The sequence below is a fragment of the Cyprinus carpio genome, chromosome B13 (assembly GCF_018340385.1).
Source record: "Cyprinus carpio isolate SPL01 chromosome B13, ASM1834038v1, whole genome shotgun sequence".
In the NCBI taxonomy this organism is placed as follows: Eukaryota; Metazoa; Chordata; class Actinopteri; order Cypriniformes; family Cyprinidae; genus Cyprinus; species Cyprinus carpio.
In genome coordinates this window covers 2,242,053-2,261,343 of record NC_056609.1, presented here as the reverse complement: position 1 = coordinate 2,261,343, position 19,291 = coordinate 2,242,053, and the positions used below count along the sequence as shown (strand labels likewise).

The 19,291-nt window shown below is 39.4% G+C and overlaps 1 protein-coding gene across 6 annotated transcripts in view; it reads left to right on the top strand.

Annotated features, from left to right (window-relative positions):
• The window catches only part of LOC109072910 (CUB and sushi domain-containing protein 1-like), a 492,278-nt gene extending 491,933 nt beyond the window's left edge, over positions 1-345 (top strand). For all 6 annotated transcript variants that reach the window (XM_042736246.1, XM_042736245.1, XM_042736243.1 and 3 more), the window contains one exon: positions 150-345. In XM_042736246.1, coding sequence (XP_042592180.1) covers positions 150-309 — 160 coding nt within the window. In that variant the 3' untranslated portion in view covers positions 310-345. The remainder of the gene's footprint in view (positions 1-149) is intronic.
• Positions 346-19,291: the final 18,946 nt, after the last annotated feature.

The following is a 19,291-nucleotide window of genomic DNA, read 5'->3' as shown; positions in this document are numbered from 1 at the left end:
AATGCTTATGTTGTTCTTCCATAATTGAAAATGACACTGGAATTTGTTGTAATAAACGTAAGAAATCAAAACACATTTTCGCTTTTTCTCTTAAAAAAAACCCCATACCCCTCAAAAACATCCACCATCTTTGTTTTTCTCCTCTCCAGAACAAGACCAAAAGTTCAGTACAACGGATATGCAGGTCACGAGAACACTAATGGACAAGCTTCATTTGAGAATCCCATGTATGATACAAACATGAAGCCAACAGAGGCAAAGGCTGTGAGGTTTGATACGACCCTCAATACAGTCTGCACAGTAGTATAGCCTTCATTATCAGCTCTGGACCGACCGGCCTCATGGGTAAGCAGCAGAGCAGTGGGTACCAGACGCCAATACTCCTTTACGACTGACTGCACTTTGCTATAAATGAGACTTACTTTTATCACAAGCTTACAATGGACAAAATAAAACCGATGACTATGTTTTTTGCAGAAAAAAAATCAAATAAATAAATAAAAAAGCCCCAACAACATCAAAACCCCAGGAAAAAAAAAATCAAAGAAAAAAGATTTTTCAAAGAAAGAAGCTCACTTGACGCATGTTCAGCCAGAACTGAGGTCAACATTCTTTCTGGGATCTGTACGTGGCACTTAAAGGATGAAGGTTTTTTGCTTTTATCTTTTTTATGTATTCCCCCTAAAAAGACTTCCTGGGAAAGATACTGAAGTGTCTTTGAACGCCACAAAGTTGTTGACACAATGTATTTTCTTCAGTGAAGACAAACCACAAAACGAGAAAGCAACTGGACTACTGTGGCTTAGCACACTTAATAGATCTCCACCTAGAAGGTGACAAATGCTACAAGAAACTCAAAGGCGAGACACTCACTTCCGGGTGCAGGATGGAACTCAACCGCTGCGTTGAAAAGAAAAAGGATAAACTTTATCGCACAAATTTTGCACTAGTATGAAATGGATATGAAATCAATGTATTGGAAGAAACAAAAAATAATATACAGGGTTTTATTGACCATATGTATATAAACATAAACCCATATCCATAGAGAGCATGATGTCATGCTACGGCTATCAAGAGAGACTGAATTTATTTTTTAAATGAAGTTCTGTTTATGTTTACAAGGTGATAAGGACACAATTGAAACTTACACTCATCCCTTTTGATTGCTTTTTAACGCATTCATCATACACCACGTCACGCACATGTTGTACTGTTCCTTCGTGGCGTCAGATCACTCGCTTGGACTAGTGTATGCTGACAAATTACATTTCATTTTTACGTTTGAAATCATAATAGCTTTACTCACATATTTACTGTGTCACCAATTTGCTTTCATTACATATCAAATATACCTCTTGTGCAGAACATGACTGTATGTTGATGGTGCAGATTTTGAGTTCATTTATCAGCTCTGTGTGGATGCCTATAAGATTTATCTGAGCCCACAAGTTGATGCTTTTTATTATTATTATTATTATTATCATTATTTTTCCATTCCTCCTTTTTCCGAACCAGTGTGCATCTCCTGTGCCCATTAGAGACACAAAATCAGCGGGGTTAAGATCAAACTTACTCTCGAAGAAACACTGCCTTATTAGATTCAGAAGCATGACCGGGGCCACACCGGTTCCCAATGACCCATATCATTAGTACATTAACCTAGATGAAAAGCGTAGGACTGCTGGGGTGCATATTCACTGTGATTTAAATGTCATGACCACGCTGATTCCAGTGCATGTGCTAAAACTGTAAGTGCTCCCATTTTTCCATGTGAACAACGTGATGCCTGATGTTTTCTTAATGCTGTGTTACCATATGCACTTGCACGCTACACAATGACGGCTTCAAGCATAAAATGTGCACAATGACATTGTTGTAGGCTTGCTTTCGGATATCATGTCATTTCTACATTGATTGTATCTTCAGTCAAAACCACGTTTTGTTTCCAAATGCATTTGGATGTGTTCCGTTGAGTCATGCTCTCAGATCGAATCATTTTGGCCCGTTGGCGGTAAAAGGGCAGTGTTGGTTTTCTCACACTGCGGATGATCCACGTCTTGCCTTTTCTCAGGCTTGCTGCAATAATGTTTCTTTGTTCAGTTGCGTTTTGTACAGTTTTGTTTCCTCACAACTGTAAAATAGTTTTGCGACTGTCAAGCTGTAAAACTGCATTCAAACCAACAATCGTGCTACTCGTCATTGTCATTCGATCATGTGCTGCTGACTTGAAGTAGGTGCAAAAGATGTTTTTGTACAGAAATATATTTTTTATGCAGAATTTGTAAAATTATTAAATATGCTGTACTTTTTTGATTAACGTAGGTAAAAATTATTAAAATAAATGTTTTTACTGTATAAAAATGTAAATTAATTGTTTATCTACCCATAAGTATATATCTATGGTTTAAAATTTTCCAACAAATGTCAATATGTACGAGCTTTTATGAAATATTCAGCTCGTATGTGTTCTTTGACGTGAGCAAAATCATGAACCCTAGAGAACTGTACTGCAGATTGTTAAATGACAAATATTTTGAAAAGTATTATTTGAGATAAATATTAAACTTTTTCTTAAAGTTCTCTTTCTGTTTTTCTTCAGTGAAATTATTGACGTATACTGTATCTGACTGGAAGTCACTAGCATTGTATGCTTGTACTGTAAGTAGGGGATGCAAATATTTTGCTTGACAATTCTGTTATGATTCTATGCTGAATGCAGTGCATCATGAAACCAGAATTTGTAAAATATATAGGCATGAATTCAGGTAAATGGTGACACATTTTGCCATTAAAATGTCCCTAAAATCACCCTACTGATAGTGAATAAAAAAAATAAAAAATTAAGAAAATACTAACTATATATAAGCATAAAATAAAATACACTGCTGAGTAGTGACCAGGACTATGGAAAACGTTTTTACACCCCTACTTACAAAAGATTTTTTGCATTCTGACAAATTGATCAATTAACATTTCCAGCATTATAAGGGTCTCCAGTTATAAACAAAACAGCGAACAGCCTCAAGTGTGATACAAACAAGACTTTAACTACATGTAAACTAGTCTAACACACACACTGGCAGGCTTATCTCTTTCATTATGGGGACATTCCATTGAAATATTTTTTTTTCTACTGTACAAACTGTATTTTCTATACCTTTAACCTAACCCTACCCCTCACATAAAAAATAAATAAATGATAAGCTTTTTTTTTTTCATATAGGGACTCCACAAGGTCAAACTCTTCTGGTAGTATTATCCTTGTGGGGATATTTGGTCCCCAGAATATAGTGAGTACCAGTGTACACACACACTCACACATTCTGGTAGAGGAAGAGGGTTAAAGTTGAAGCAGATTGAAAGATAAAATTTATTGAAGTATTTGATATTCAGCAAATCTAAAGCCTGAAGGAAATATCAGTTTCTTAGTTTTGACACACCTTTGTGAAAAGGGGTTGGTAATAATTAACGTATCAGTTAAGAAGAGGTTAATACTTGCATTTCTTGCCTGTTTGAAAGAGAGTCCTGATGCAATTCGCTGAGGCTCCGGTTGATCTTTGCTGAAGTTTTGTTGATGAGAGAGAACACTCTTGGTTACTCATGTAACCTCGGTTCCCTTTCGATTCGGTCACTGTACATTGCTATGGGAATTACCCTTTTCTCCAAATACTACTGAAGCCTTATTGAATCACGCCAGTGAAATTGGCCAATGGCATTGAAGCGTGCGAAATATGTGGGGCCCCCCACTCTATATAAAGCAGCGCTTATACGTCATCCATTCAGAATCTTGACTGAAGCACTTGGCATTCTAAGATCCTGAGCTTGGTGACATGGCATTAAGAGCAATGTCTCATTCCCTCATCTCAGGGAACCGAGGTTACGTGAGTAACCGAGAGCGTTCTCTTTCGATTCGGTCACTCTACATACATGCTATGGGAATTTATAAAATCCGGCCATGTCACAGTGATGGAGCCTGGCTCAACTAAGAATTTCAAGTTTCACATACGAAACCATAATGAGAGTGGCAATGATAGTGGCGCTTTTGTTAAACACAGCTCAGGTCTACAGGACCTAGTCGAAACCATGTAAAAGTCAAGGAGGGTGCAGCAACTAGATGATGCCGCATCATACCAGGGGCATACCCAGTGGGCCTGAACACCTATAGGACATTTCACGCCCTTAGATTCAGTGTGAGAGCCTTTGCTTGGACATAGGCAAGCCTTTTATGCGCCCTCCAAAGCATACATACAACTAGCTGCTCCATGAGCGCTCGGAATAAATGCACATCGCACGTACAGGGCACAGCAAAAGTGTATTAAGCGGCTCAGGCCCGGACAGTGTTTTGGGATGGAAAGCAGATAGTGTTATGACCTGCTCTTTAAATGGAGTCGAAAGCATTATAGGCATATAACCCTTCCAAGGCTTTAAGTTGAGTCTGTAATCACCTGTCCCAAACTCAATACACGAGTTGTCAATTGACAGTGTCTGCAGGTCCCTAGCTCGCTTAACAGAGGCCAGTGCGAGCAGAAGTGCTGTCTTGAGAGAGATCGCACGCAAGCTCGCTGATTGTATGGGCTCGAACGGGCCTCTTTTTGTTTTCGGTTTTTGAAGGAAAGCATGAATTATTGGTATTGGGTAGTTGAATGGGTCTTCGCCCTGCGACCTGCAACCAGTTTGTGAAAACTCTACATTTATGTGCGTAAAGATCTCTCTGTGCCTAAAGGTGTCGATCTGCCTAGAGAAGAAGGTCTCTTGCCAGCCGCTGCAGCCACAAGCTCATGCCCCCTTGGTGATTTATAGACTCTACCACTGTCATGCTGTCCATCCTGATGAGAACGTCAAGTCAAGTCACCTTTATTTATATAGCGCTTTAAACAAAAAAGATTGCGTCAGAGCAACCAAACAACATTAGGAAAACAGTGTGTCAATAATGCAAAATGACAGTTAAAGGCAGTTCATCATTGAATTCAGTGATGTCATCATGCAGCTTTAAATCGTATAAATAGTTTAATAGTTTAAATCGTATCTGTGCAATAATTTGCAATCAAGTCAACGATATCGCTGTAAATGAAGTGTCCCCAACTAAGCAAGCCAGAGGCGACAGCGGCAAGGAACCAAAACTCCATCGGTGACAGAATGGAGAAAAAACCTTGGGAGAAACCAGGCTCAGTCGGGGGGCCACACACACCCTGACCATACGAAACCAGCAGTTCAATTCCAGGGTGCAACAAAGTCAGATTGCAGAAGAATCATCTGTTTACTGTGGTCTTGTCCCAGTGGTCGTCTGAGAAAAGGTCTTTACAGGGATCGGTCTCTGGGGCTCTAGTTGTCCTGGTCTCCGCTGTCTTTCAGGGCCGTAGAGGTCCTTTCTAGGTGCTGATCCACCATCTGGTCTGGATACGTACTGGATCCGGGTAACTGTAGTGATGCTCTGACTTGGATACAGACTGCATCTGGTGGTTATGGTGACCTCGGAATAAGAGAGAAACAGACTAATATTAGCATAGATGCCATTCTTATAATGATGTAGCAAGTACATTGGGTGTTATGGGAAGTGTTCCCGCTTCCGGTTTACCTAATTAATGCAGCCTAAAAATCCTTTAACGGATTTGGTTATTAGAAGCGTATTAGTGTGCTATGTGTAAGCCAGTTTAAAGAGATGGGTCTTTAATCTAGATTTAAACTGCAAGAGTGTGTCTGCCTCCCGATCAATGGTAGGTAGGTTATTCCAGAACGTGATGTGACGGTGGAGAATGTCCAGGAGAAAGCACTCGAGCGCTAGGTGTACAGCACGGAGCTCCAGACAGTTTATGTGCCACAACTTCTCAGTTTCTGACCACGTCCCGAAGGCTGGTCTGCCGTCGCATATGGCTCCCCAGCCTGTGCTCGATGATACTCTTGTAACAGTCTTTCTCCTGATCACTTGCCCAATAAGAACACCCTGGCGAAACAGAGTCATATCGCGCCAAGGGGTCAGTGCATCCCAGCAGTCGCGCGTCACTTTGATACGCAAGGTGCTTGTGCGTCATGCGCTCTGTGCCACCTGGTACTTTAGCCAGAGCTGAAGCGGTCACATATGTAGGAGCCCTAGTTTGCACACTGTCGAGGCGGCAGCCATCTGGCCGAGCGTCCTCTGAAAGCATTTCAGCAGGGGAGAGTGCCCTAACTTTAAGACTGCGAGAGATCTGATCAGTTTTTGTGAGCGCTCCTCCGATAGACATGCTCGCATATTAATTGAATTCAGCTCCACTCCTAAAAGAGAGACATTCTGGCTTGGTACCAGCATGCTCTTTTGCATATTCAGTCAGCCCTAAAAGCTCTGAAGATGAGCGAGGAGACTGAGCTTGTCTCTGATTGGGCTAAAACTAGCTAATTGTCGAGATAGTTCAGGATGGACAATACGCTCTGCTTCAAAGGAGAGAGAACGGCATCCATGCATTTCATAAACGTACTAAGGGCCAGGGATAAACCAAAGGATAGGACTGTGAATTGGTACGCTATCCCCTCGAATGCAAATCTCAGGAAACGCCTGTGGTGAGGGGCTACCTGAATGTGAAAATAAACATCCTTTAAATCAACAGAGATAGACCAATCTCTCAGTCTGATGTGTGGGAGGATTTGTCTCAGCGTAATAATTTTGAATGAGCGTTTCGAAAGCATGCGATTCAGCGGTCTCAGGTCCAAGATTGGGAGGAGTCCACCGTCTTTCTTTGGTACTAGAAAATAGCGACTGTAGAAGCTGCTCTCGTGGTCTGCTAGTTGCACTGTCTCTACAGTGCATTCTGCAAGGAGGTTGTGTATTTCCCCTCGCAGAACTGAGGCATTCCGCTTCCATACAGAGGACATTAACACACCATTGAAACGGGGCAAGAACTGAAGCTTGTAGCCATCTTTATTGATTTCATAACCCACTCTGAGACCCCTTGCAGTGCCTGCCACGCTTCTATGAACTGTGACAGCGAGCGAGGCAGACTGCACACCGTGAAGGATAACTTGCCATTGGGGGGCGTGGGAGTTTAAAGGGATACTCCATCCCAAAATGAAACATTTGTCATTATTCACTTACCCTCATGTCGTTCCAAACCCGTAAAAGCTTTGTTTGTCTTTGGAACACAATTTAAGATATTTTGGATGAAAACAGGGAGGCTTGCGACTGTCCCATAGACTGCCAAATAAATAACAGTGTCAAGGTCCAGGAATGTATGAAAAGCATCATCAGAATAGTCCATCTGCCATCAGAGATTTAGGGATGTGCGCGACAACTAATTTGAATATCGTTTAAACTAAAGTTTTGTATCCGACTAGTCTAAAACCAAGAAACCCCCAAAAGATGGTAAGAAAAAAAAAAAGTTGTGCATGTATATAATAGCCTACATTTGAAATACTTAATCTATAAATCACACTGACAAATTCCTCAATGAATTCTGCTAAAAATAGGTCATAATTATGCCGTACTCTTTCTTGCCTCGCGTTATCATCATTTAATTTTATCATCATTTAATTTTAATTTTAAAAAAAGAAGATAAAAAATAGAAGAGAACACACTCAATGTCAGCCGATGCTTATTTATTAAAATCAGCTGGGGAAATTCAGAACAATGAAAAAATCAATCAATTACCTGACAGAATTCTTCATCTTCATAAACGTTAGCCAACATATTAAAACACGAGACAAAAACAATAGGGAATTTTATCAAGGAATAGCATTAAAACGGCTTTTAAAAACATACTTTGTCATGTAGACTATATCATCTAAAAACAAAACGAACAAAAAGAAAGACAGGACCTGAGGCAATTAGGGTTTAGGGAATAAATTGGAATATCACATAAAACATTTGTCAGCTTCGCTGCACCGATGCGTTGTTTGCTTTCAAACCAAAGCGTAAATACACGTAAAAAACGTCTACTTGTGGCGCAGCTGATACAGAAGAGCGTACGCCATCTGCGTACATCTCAGAATTGTCAAAATGGCGCTACGCTGATTTGGAGAGACACAGAGGAGATGAATTGTTGAATAAAGTCGTTATTTTTATTTTCTTTGTGTACAAAAAGTATTCTCGTCGCTTCTCAACGTTACAGTTGAATCACTGATGGAAAATGGACTATTCTGACGATGGTTTTCATACTTTTATGGACCTTGACACTGTTATTTATTTGGCAGTCTATGGGACATTCTCAAGCCTCCCTGTTTTCATCCAAAATATCTTAAATTGTGCTCCGAAGACGAACAAAGCTTTTATGGGTTTGGAACAATATGGGGGTAAGTGATTAATGACAAAATGTTCATTTTGGGATGGAGTAATCCTTTAATACCACATGAGTGTGAGAGTGAGTGATGGGGGAGAGAGGAGTGAGAGGAGGAGAATTGCTCTGATAGGTGAGGTGAGTTTTGCTATGTTTTTCTACTTTATTGCACTGCATATTTGAACAGTCAAACACAAACATAACAATTGCTCTAGCCACCCCCACAACAGGCAGGGGGCGTGGTGAACACACACAGCAGAGCGAACAGACTTTTTCAGTGGCTCGTCCTCGGTGCTGGGTGCAGATTTCCTCCTCTGAGACACAGCATCAGGAACGTGGCTTTGATTCCTGTGTCGGTGGCTTGCTGTCTCTGTCAGGGTGGGGTCTCTGGCCCTGACAGTGCATCAGCCAAGGTTGTCTTGGTCTCACCGCCAACTCATGTTCGTGCCGAACAACAGCAGAAGAGGTGTGCGGGCGACGCTGAGGAGGAGCGGGAATGCGCAGGAAGTGGCTAATAGCCTTCAACTGTTTCTGCGCTTCTGGGAACGTCTCTACTGCTGCTCCATTCATGGAAGCATCCAGAAGGGCCTTTTTTTTTTCTCGAGTCCTTTAACTCGGTCAGAGTAAGCCACAAGTGACGATCTAGCACCACAAGATTCCCAGTGTTGCGGCCCTCATCGTTCAAGCGTTCCTCATCGGTCACCTTCATCACTCTGAGGGCCAGATCCATGGCACATTGGAGCTCTTTGAACACTTCAGGGTCTGACCCATCCCCATCCAGAGACTTGAGCAGCCTGGCCTGATACATCTGGAGTATCGCCATCACATGCAGTGCTGAAGCTGCTTGGCCCGCCGCGGAGAAAGCCTTGCCGGCGAAGTATGCAGTGGCGTGGCAAGGTTTAGAGGGGAGAGACGTGTTGTTGGGGGGCACTTGGTCAGTGCCATCCACAGAAGACAGGAGGGAGGATCCCGGCTTGTGCACTCGACTGGTGAGTGGCATGTCCTTTCGGCCACAATCTGACTGGAGGTACCACTCATCCAGACGGCTTCTGGCTGGCTCGGCAGGAGGGACCCACTCCAAACCGAGCTCATCAACTGCCTTGGACAGGATGCTAAGTAGCTCGACATCACTATGATGGAGGTCCCCCGCGTCGCTGCCATGGGGTGCAGTGTAATCCAGCGGGCTGTTAGAACACTCCTCTCTCGCAGACGCTGCCACCAAAATGGCATTATCCTCCTCTTCAGCGCCCTCCATGGCACCGAAGGACACCACATCTTGAGCGATGGGGGAGGGGCGGAGAACAGCAGTCATTAAGTGCACTGGAAGGGGACCTGCAGCAGGGGGATGAGGAGAGCATGGGCACTGAGCCGGCGTGAACTCGTCACCTGACCCTGACAGATCCGCATCAGAAGCTTGCGGCACTTTCCTCCTTGGCTCCAAAAAGGCTGCCGAGAAAGAGCACAGCAGGGATTGTTGGGTGAGTTCACTGCCTTGGACGATGGCCACACGGAGCTTGAAAGTCCGCAGGCTCATATCCCCACATTGGGGGCAGTCCAACCCCCCAAGCGCCGCTTTTGCGTGGGCGTGACCCAGGCAGAAGACACAGAACTTGTGGCCATCAGAGAGTTCAACTGGCTCTGCGCAGGAGAGTCATCCTTGTTTCCGAAGCTCACCAGAACACAGCAGGGGAAGGGAAAACATGTCTGCTGCAGCATGTAAATCACGGTGAGTAGTCTTGTTGACAGGCTTCTTACTTCTCGTAGAAGGTTGGCTGAAGAAAAATATTCTGAAAGGATGACATACAAGCGCTGCTTTATATAGAGTGGGCCCCTCATATTTTGCACGCTTAAATGCTATTGGCCAGTTTCACTGGCATGATTCAATAAGGCTTCAGTAGTATTTGGAGAAAAGGGTAATTCCCATAGCAATGTAGAGTGACCGAATCGAAAGGGAACCAGGTCTGATGCAGAAGGTCACTGATGAATAGAGAGACAAGGCCGCAGTCTGGTGCAAACTTAGGGGTCCTTGAAAGACTTCTAACTCAGCATCGTCTCTACTGACTTTGAATTCTTCAAGAGGAAGAATCTCTGTCTGAAAAAAAAGTTTTTATACAGTAGTCTTTTGAAGCGTAAATAATAAAAGGAAAATCTTTTTATCGGGAAGATTGGAGACATTTTTATAAATTTCTCTCAGGTAATTATATATTGAATGTAATAGATTAAAAGGGTTTATTTGTCTGTTTCAAAGTAAGAATGAAACTCTCTAAATTCCTTTGGATTGTAAAACAGTCTTATCTTGGTGATGTGTCTTTTTCAGCCATGTTTTTTTTCAGTCTGGTTGTTAGCTGCTTTTTGGAGGTCGTTTTTTTTTTTTTTTTTTTTTTTTTTATTATGGGAATCATGAATAGGGAAAGATAAACAGGGAAGAAAGCAGTAGTTAATTGTCACGATATTATGTCATAATATTATGAACATAAAGGTCCTTAAAGACGTCAGCTTAAGCAAAATATAATTTAATATTTCTTATTTCTTTATTTGGATTTCACTGAGGTTCAGCCTCACACAGTGATGAGTAAATTTGAATGATGAATGATGAATGATGAATTGTCCAACAAATGATTTTATTTATTTACTTTTTTACTTTCTTCCAATTTGCTCAAATGTATATGTGTGTATGTGTGTGTTTGCTTGATTTTTTATTTTGTCTTAATTTATTGGTTTTGCTTACATTAGATTACATTTGCATTAGAGCCATATTTCACACTCACTGACTCACTAACCCTTGAATGTAAGAGTTCCTAGTGGTAGATTATTCACTTGCTTTCATTGTGTTCATTGTATATATATATATATATATATATATATATATATATATATATATATATATATATATATATATATATATATATATATATATATTTTTTTTTTTTTTTTTTTTTACAAAGAGTCTTTGGGAAAATAATAAAAACGGGTTAATCAGTCACCAATATTCAGTTTGTCTTGCTTACTCCACATTTTCATACCCTTCCAGTGTCTTAGTTTGAGAGGTGTTGTGAAGTGGCACACCTCTAGACCTCATTAACTCTAAACACTCATTTAAAAATAATTATGTATACACAAAACCTGACTCCTGAACTCGTTTACACTTTCCACCCTTCATACAGTGTCAGTAAAATTGTTAGATAAAGTTCTACCTAAACACATTAGATTGGAAGGCTTTTTAAACACTTTGGGAACACTTTAAACAGGAGTGATAGTGTCTTTAAAATGGATTTAAGTTAGTGTTTAGTATTCTCTCTCTGAATTTTGCCAATGGCATACTGTTGTATGCACAAACAATAATCCAAGAGCACTGCTATTGATTTAACATAAACCTTATGTTTTTTTTTTTTTTGTTTTTTGTTTTTTTCTGGGATACAAAAATCTCAGTCAATTTTGATTTCAGAATAGTACGTGCAGGAAAACTGCGTAACCTCATCCAGACACAACTTCTGCATAAATTGTTGCCCATGTGTTTACGATGGCAGATACATGTGCTTTTCTATTTAAACTCCAACACATTTTGGCACGCCAGTAGAGAATCTGAGTTTATACAGTCTGACACCCTGGTTTGCCTCTCTGTCATTCATACCCTACAGCATGCAAAATTAAGCCTCACCATTTATAATTAAAAATCTTGCATAACAGCTCAGCCAAAGTGGTGCACTAAATTTATGGGTCCTTGTTTTATAAATCTACAGAAGGAAGGACACAAATGTGACTAATACACAGACTACATCATATAGAATAATTTATCACTTTAAAATATTCTAAGAAGGACGTGCAGAGAATTTTATGCAACGTCTATCTGCTTGAAGCACATCTAGCATTTACAGTGGCATTTTAGTGAATCTCAAGGCGTCTTGTGAGAAAGCCGTCCTCAAAACAGTGGATGAACCCAACAAAAGCATCTTGGCGTCAGGTGTAGCAGCTCTCTGCCAAACAAATCATCATTTGACTTGTCACTTCTGATAACTGAGGAGATATCTCATAAAATAAGAGCAATCTTGGGTCTTGCTGCTGCTTTTTCTTTCATTTACTGAGAGGATAAGGTGTACTCAACCATTTTATGTCAACCTACTTCTGCTACATCAATCTGAGTTTACGTTCACCTGGATGGATGTGTCTTTCCACACTCATGACTCCCAAGTCAACCAGCGAGTGTTGTAGTGAAGTCTCTGCCTTGGGTTAAGTGACTTTTCATATAAGCATTTAAGAATGTCTTTTCTGCAAACCTGCTATGCATTACCGCTACAATTAAACACCATGACAGCTTCAGAACATTTTCCCCATTTTCCCAACTTTGCTTTAAATTGCACATAATCCAAGACCATGTGATCACAAACGGAAATCACATCCGTAAAGGAACCATTGTATGTTCCCTTCACTATAATGGAATTCTGGAAGGACTCTTCGAGATATTTGTTTACTTGTTTTTGAACATCTCCACAAATGGAGTTCTCCTCCCAGAGTGTCCTTCAATGGTGCAAAACAAAACAAAACAAAAAAAAAAAAAAAAAAAATATATATATATATATATATATATATATATATATATATATATATATATATATATATTATATATATTATATATATTATAAAATATCTATAATAGTCAGTGAGTCTTGACTAACAATCTTAAGAACATCGCTGAAACATCACCACAGATGTTAATAAAAGTTAGATTCCATTATGCAAAAAAGGAGCTGTGTGCAATTATTAGCAGTAGTGATAATAATTGTATTTTTATTAATAGTACAATAGTATGTTTCCACTAAACATTTGAATTTGACATTAACTATTTCATCAAAATTATGTTTCCTCTGATTTAATTAAATAAATATCCCTTTAAGCCATAGCAGAAAAAAGATACATTGAAAAAAAATAATGTTCAAAAATATAGCTGAAATGCTAAAAAAAGAAATCTGTAATTCTATCTAAACTGTTTTAGCCATATCACCCAGACTTACTAGCATCAGTAGTAATAGTATTTCTTTTCTGTTGTTGTTGATCATAATGGATTCAGATTGTGTGGTTTTTAAGCAGACGCTGCAGTGTCTTCAGAGGTAATATTAATATAAATGCAGGAGGATGTTGTTGGAATTGAACTGAAACTACGATCAGCTTATGCCTGCACAATCTTCCTGTACTCATCCCCAGGACTTTGCGTCCAAAATGATGTCGCCAGGAACAGTGAGGATCAAGCGAGCTAATCTTCAAACAATTCCAGCCTCCTTAACTTTCAAAATCATTTCGTATGCTTAAATAATTTAATGGAAAGCAGCTTAAAATTTCAACCATCCTTGACAAAGACCAGCGAGAGTCAAATAAAATTAAATTCTGCTAATCTGCACACTCCATAAAGATCCATTTTCTGCTGCAGCATGTTTAATCACTAGCCTGCTTTCATAAACTGCAATGTGCACGCTTTATTGATAATTGAAAGATGTTGGCTACAAACTCCAAATGTGTTCTCTGACCAAAATGTGATGACTGACGAATAAGTTACAGCCAGTTGTGCTGATAAACCTTAAAGGATTACTTCACACGGAATTGAAAATTCTGTCATTATTTAGCCTGTTATTCCAAACCTATATTATTATTATGATTATTATTATTATTATTTTCTGTTGAACACAAAAGGAGAATGATCCCAAAGCTCTTTTCTGTTCAGTGTGACCATATAATAAATATACCTTAAGTCATTTAGACTATTTATTTATTTATTTATTTATTTATTTATTTATTTATTTATTTATTTATTTATTTATTTATTTATTTGAGCACTAGGTTGGAGGTTGAACTGTTCTAAAGAAAACAGCTGCAAAAATCTAAAAAAATAAATAAATAAATAAAAAAATAATAATAATAAAAAAATATTGTGTTCTATAGGAAAAAAAAAAAGTATTGAAACAAGTTTTAGTTATAAGTAAATGCGGACTAATTTTTGTGAGGGAATGTACATTTAATACAGCAACAACTATTAAATGCAGTTTGACCAACAATATTAACAGCTATATAGACATGCTTTGCAGCCATAATAAAGGCTGTTACCTACAAATCTACGGCAAAGAGACACTTACCTGTGAGACAACTTACTGCAGTGTCTCTTGCAAAGTAACATTCCACAGTAAATTCACTAAACATGTGCCACTTTTGCTAGCAGTATTTCAGCGCAAATTCATGTGTTTCATGTAATACCCATAAATGCTGATACAGCACTGTGGCACTATGTAGAAAATACAGTTTATATAGTATAAAAACCATTACGTCTATGGAATGTCCCCACAAAAAATGGAAACCTGTTTGTCTGTGTGTATTGGGTGTAAATTTCGTCTAACAGTAGGGAGGGACAATAAACAAATTTCTCAAGAGCAATTTTTGAAGGGGACACAAATAATACAGCTTAAATTGTACTTGTAAGGATAAGTACAGAGAGTATACACAGAGGAAAGCCTTACTACTATTAGTGCAGCAGGGAGAGCGTGCCAAATTAGACAACTTCCAGCTGTTGTGGTCACACCGCAACAGCGCTCGTGTAGACATTACTATCCGTCAAGCAGGTAGCGTTATTATTGCTAACATAGCTGACTCATCGAAAAACGCATTGGCATCATCTGTATTAAAGAGGAAATAATAATTTCATCTGATGTTTAAGTCAATTAAAATAGACTTGACAGCCGTGTTCCACAACTATTGAGTTTGTTCTCGCTCACCGGGCTTGTGTCTGTAGGTGATGCAGGGTTGCCAGGTTTTCGCAAAAACAACAACAACAACAACAACAACAAAAAAAAAAGGGCCAATTGCTACTCAAAACTAGCCCAAAATTAGCCCAACCGTGTTTCGGTTCCCTGGTAAAAATTGCATTCTGGGGTGTTAAATACACATTCTTCCAGTAAAATTCACATTCAACGGGCTAAATGTCAGGTTATTGGGGTTGATTCAACCCGCGAACATGTAAAAGAACTCCCGGCAACAAAGTAGACACGTTTCCATTACAGATTTGCACAAAACTTTGTGGATATTTTATAAATGTCAATAAAAATGTATTGCGAAATGACAGCGTTTTCATTAACCAATGTTATGTTAGTAAAATGTAAACTTTTGCCTCTCATGATAACTCATGGGAATGGATTTTGGTGGGATTTTGATAGATGTTGGCTGTATTTATTCAAAGTAGGCATAGGCGTGTATCTTTACAGAAGCAGTGCACACAGAGCTGCTTCAGAAACGTGAGTGGCATGGCTGGAATAAGCACAAGCATTGACTAGAGTGGCAACAGTCAGCTTCAGTGGCCGTATCAGAGCCTCACTGCACTGCAGACTTGTGCAGTGTAAATTATCTAAGCATTAATAGTAGGGAAAGCCCCTTATACTGGAGAGCGGACACGTTTGTGTTTCTTGGAGGTTATAGTACATTGAAGAATTATCATATGAATTTTTAAATACACCTATGACCTGTAAATGCGAAAAAAAAAAAAAAAAAAACTTATCCATTGCAGTTTTGCGAATTATTCCTTTTTCGCATTGCCTGAAAAACCACCTCATGCGAGCGTAAAAAGTTTATTTATTTTTTTTTTTTTTGCGATATACAGGCATTTTTGCAAAATTGACGCGTTTCCTTTAGGTGTATTTTCAATTCGCAATTTCAATTTGCGCAATTTGAAGGGTAATGGAAACACGCCTAGTGTCAGGCTAATACACTGGAGACAGAGGTATTAGAATTCAACACAGTGTTTTTATTGAAAACAAGAGTTCGTGAGAGGTGAGTAGGTTAATTTCAGGTGCGGGTTCTGTAGAGTTCACTTCGGTGAAATACAGGTGAGTTCGTCAATTGTCGAGACGTCAAAGCCACACAATTCCGGGACACTAATACTTGTCTCCTTGTTTTACAGGGAAAGCCACTGCCCAGATAGTCGTACGAAAGCACAGGAGATATCGAAGCATTCAGGTAACAGATTTTGTCACAGGCGTTCTGGAGACAGGAGAACAAAGACACACAGGTTAGCTTCTCAAAAGGTAAGTATACGTTACTTCTGGCGATCTTCTGAAGTCGAGGTGAGCTGGAGACAAGATCGTGAGGTCGATTCCTGTTGGAGGCTTGACGGTGAACTGGTTCAGAGGTGAGTGCTTTATAGTGCCATGCTGAGGGTGATCAGGTGCAGGTGATTAATACTCAGGGGAGTGTGAGCATTGTGGATTGACTAGGACCGGGTCTGCCTGGTCCCTGACACCTAGTGTGCCAAAGAAGTCCAATTCCACAGGAAAACCACAGACTTGGCAACACTGAGGTGATATAAAAGAGGAAAGCAGGAATTTGGACCAAATCACTGTGAAGCAAGGGAGGGGGAGACTCAAAAGTTTCTAAACTTAAAACGCATTTTTGCCTCATTTGCGTTTGTGTTGTTTTACTACTTACAAAGTCTAAAACATTGTTATTTACAATACACAGCATGGTTTTTAATAATTTTTATTAAATCCCGACCACCCTGGAATTTTCGCCTATGGTGTGTGTGTTTGCAAACAACAACTTTATATGTAAATTAGACATATTACTGGTTGTACTTTAATTACTAAAGCCAATGCTATGATCCTCAAAACTCCAAAACCAAAATCACAAAAAGCAGGCTGTAAAGTGAATTGTCTTCAAAAGAGATGTTACTGTTCAGTGGCATGGTGGAATTAATTCTTCAAGCAATGATGAAGAAGAGCATTATAACCAAGTATATATCCAGACATGCAGCTTAGCGGAGCACACTTTTAGCATTTAAAATTTTTTATTCATTGATAAATAAATAAATAAACTGTATGTGTTTACTCAAGTCACCTCAGTCATGAAACTCTAGATGGCACAGGCTGGTAAGTCCTTTATATTCAATATTCTGGCAATATTTTTGCTGCCAATGAGATTGCTTGACCAAGATTTAAATATAGAGCTCCCCTGAAATTTATCATCTTAAGATAAGTGAACACAATTTTATTATTCCAAATCACAAAACATGTTATGTCTCCATTTATCAGTTCCTAAATAAAGCAACAGTGCACAATTATTAAATAATGGTTGATGTTTAACAAGTTGTGTGAATGAGGCAAAGAGCAAAGCTAGCATAAAAATATGCATTTTAATATCAGCAGCAAAAGAAAACACAATTTTTCTTTGAGGATACAGCCAAGTACTGACACTTGTATAAGTAAAAAAAAAAAAAAAAAAGGCTTTTTACACGAGATGGTAGAGATTGCAACAAGATTAATGCAGCGTGAATCTATACTAAGCATCAGATATACATTTGCATGCAAAGTTACACTCTCTAGTAAGTATAATTTCATATGGTCTGGAAGGAAAAGCCCAACAATTCTACCTAGAGGCTGATGCAGCTAAGATAAAATGTGCTGATTTGCAAGTTTACTCTACAGCTTGTTGTTTGTCACATGTTGCTGTGAGTCAACATGACTACTTTTGGAATGGCCTCTCTCACTTGATTAATTAAAAAGAAAATGTTCAGGTGGTTGCCATCCCTCCCGTCTCTATCAGCTTGCAAAAGGTGTGGGCCGGTTCTTGGCCAAAACTGCTGTCCGGGAATTAACTTGGGTACAACATGCATGTAGACTCTACGATGATGACACCTATTGACTTGTAGGCTGCGACGTATGTTTCTATAGAAGAATAAAATGTCATTAGCATGCGCTAGTGGTAAACAAAAAGAACATAATCACATTTTGACAGTTGTAGTTTATATGTGTGCTGAAAAAAGTGGGAGTGGCGAAAAGTGGAAGAAATAAGAGCTTTAGGTATGCAGTTTTATGTTTTAGCGCCATGTTGTGTTGATTTCATGTCGCATTTTTACTGGTTGGTCAGTAAATGTGGGTCATAACTACATACACACTGTGCAATGAACATGCTGAATTTCTGACACTACCAGAAAATAATCGTAGGCTATCTTTGGTCGCAAGACTGTGACAACAGCCATCTTTGAACCTCTCTCACTGTACGACATTGGATCACCGATTACGAGCCACCATAACAGAAATAGCCATGATTGTTTCACGATGCCAATCTTTTGTCTGGGACAGCCAAAAAATCATGCAGTGTGTCTCGGGCTTAAGAGTATGGCACCCATTCATACATTGCTAAGTCACTAGTGGACTTCAGTAGACCAGATACACATTAATCAAGCCACTAGATTTTGAGTTGGTCAAGAAACCAGATACATACAGCATGTTCCACTAGTGTTAAGTTATTTGGCAAAGCAGGCCTAGGCACACAGATGAAACATGTGGTTTTGATGTCTCTTTGGAGCAACAGCAGTACATATGTCTTGTTTTTAGGGGCCTGTAGTGTCCAGTAGTCTTACAGTTCTCTCTGTTATGATAATTTATTTATGTCTTTGAATGCAGAAGGTTTTATTTATTTATTTATTTATTTTTCTTATAGCTGCATGCGTATGTGTTGGCTTATATTGTGTGATGCACTTTCGTTCCTGTTTTTTGGGTGATTTACAGATGCCTATTTATTCAGCAGCAGCAGCAGCATAATTTACATGATTGCAGCAACATATCTGTGTATCTGTTGGCAGCAGCATGCATAGCCGTCAGTTAAATTCCTATTTGGTTTATTTGAGTATAATCGGATAACATTTGGGCTCTGCAATGCTTCTAGCACATTCCAACATTTGATGCAATGCTTGTTTAATGATCAGCAGTGTCAATCTTTGCTGTTATACCTCAATGACATTGTGATGTTGTGGTCGTCTTGTGCATTTGATGTGGTTGAAGGTTGTCTTGAATTGGCTGGAGCGAGAAGGGTTGAAGGCGAGGTTTGAGAAGTGTTTCTTCTTCCAGAAACAGGTAATGGCCATTGCGAGTGGTTCAACTACACACCGCACAATCTCTGCTTACCTTCCCAATTTCTAGGATAAGGTATTGGGTTTCTTGTCTTTCCCATGTATTGTTTTGTTATAATACCACTCCTCACTAGACCACTGGTGAATCATCCTTTTTCTGATGTAT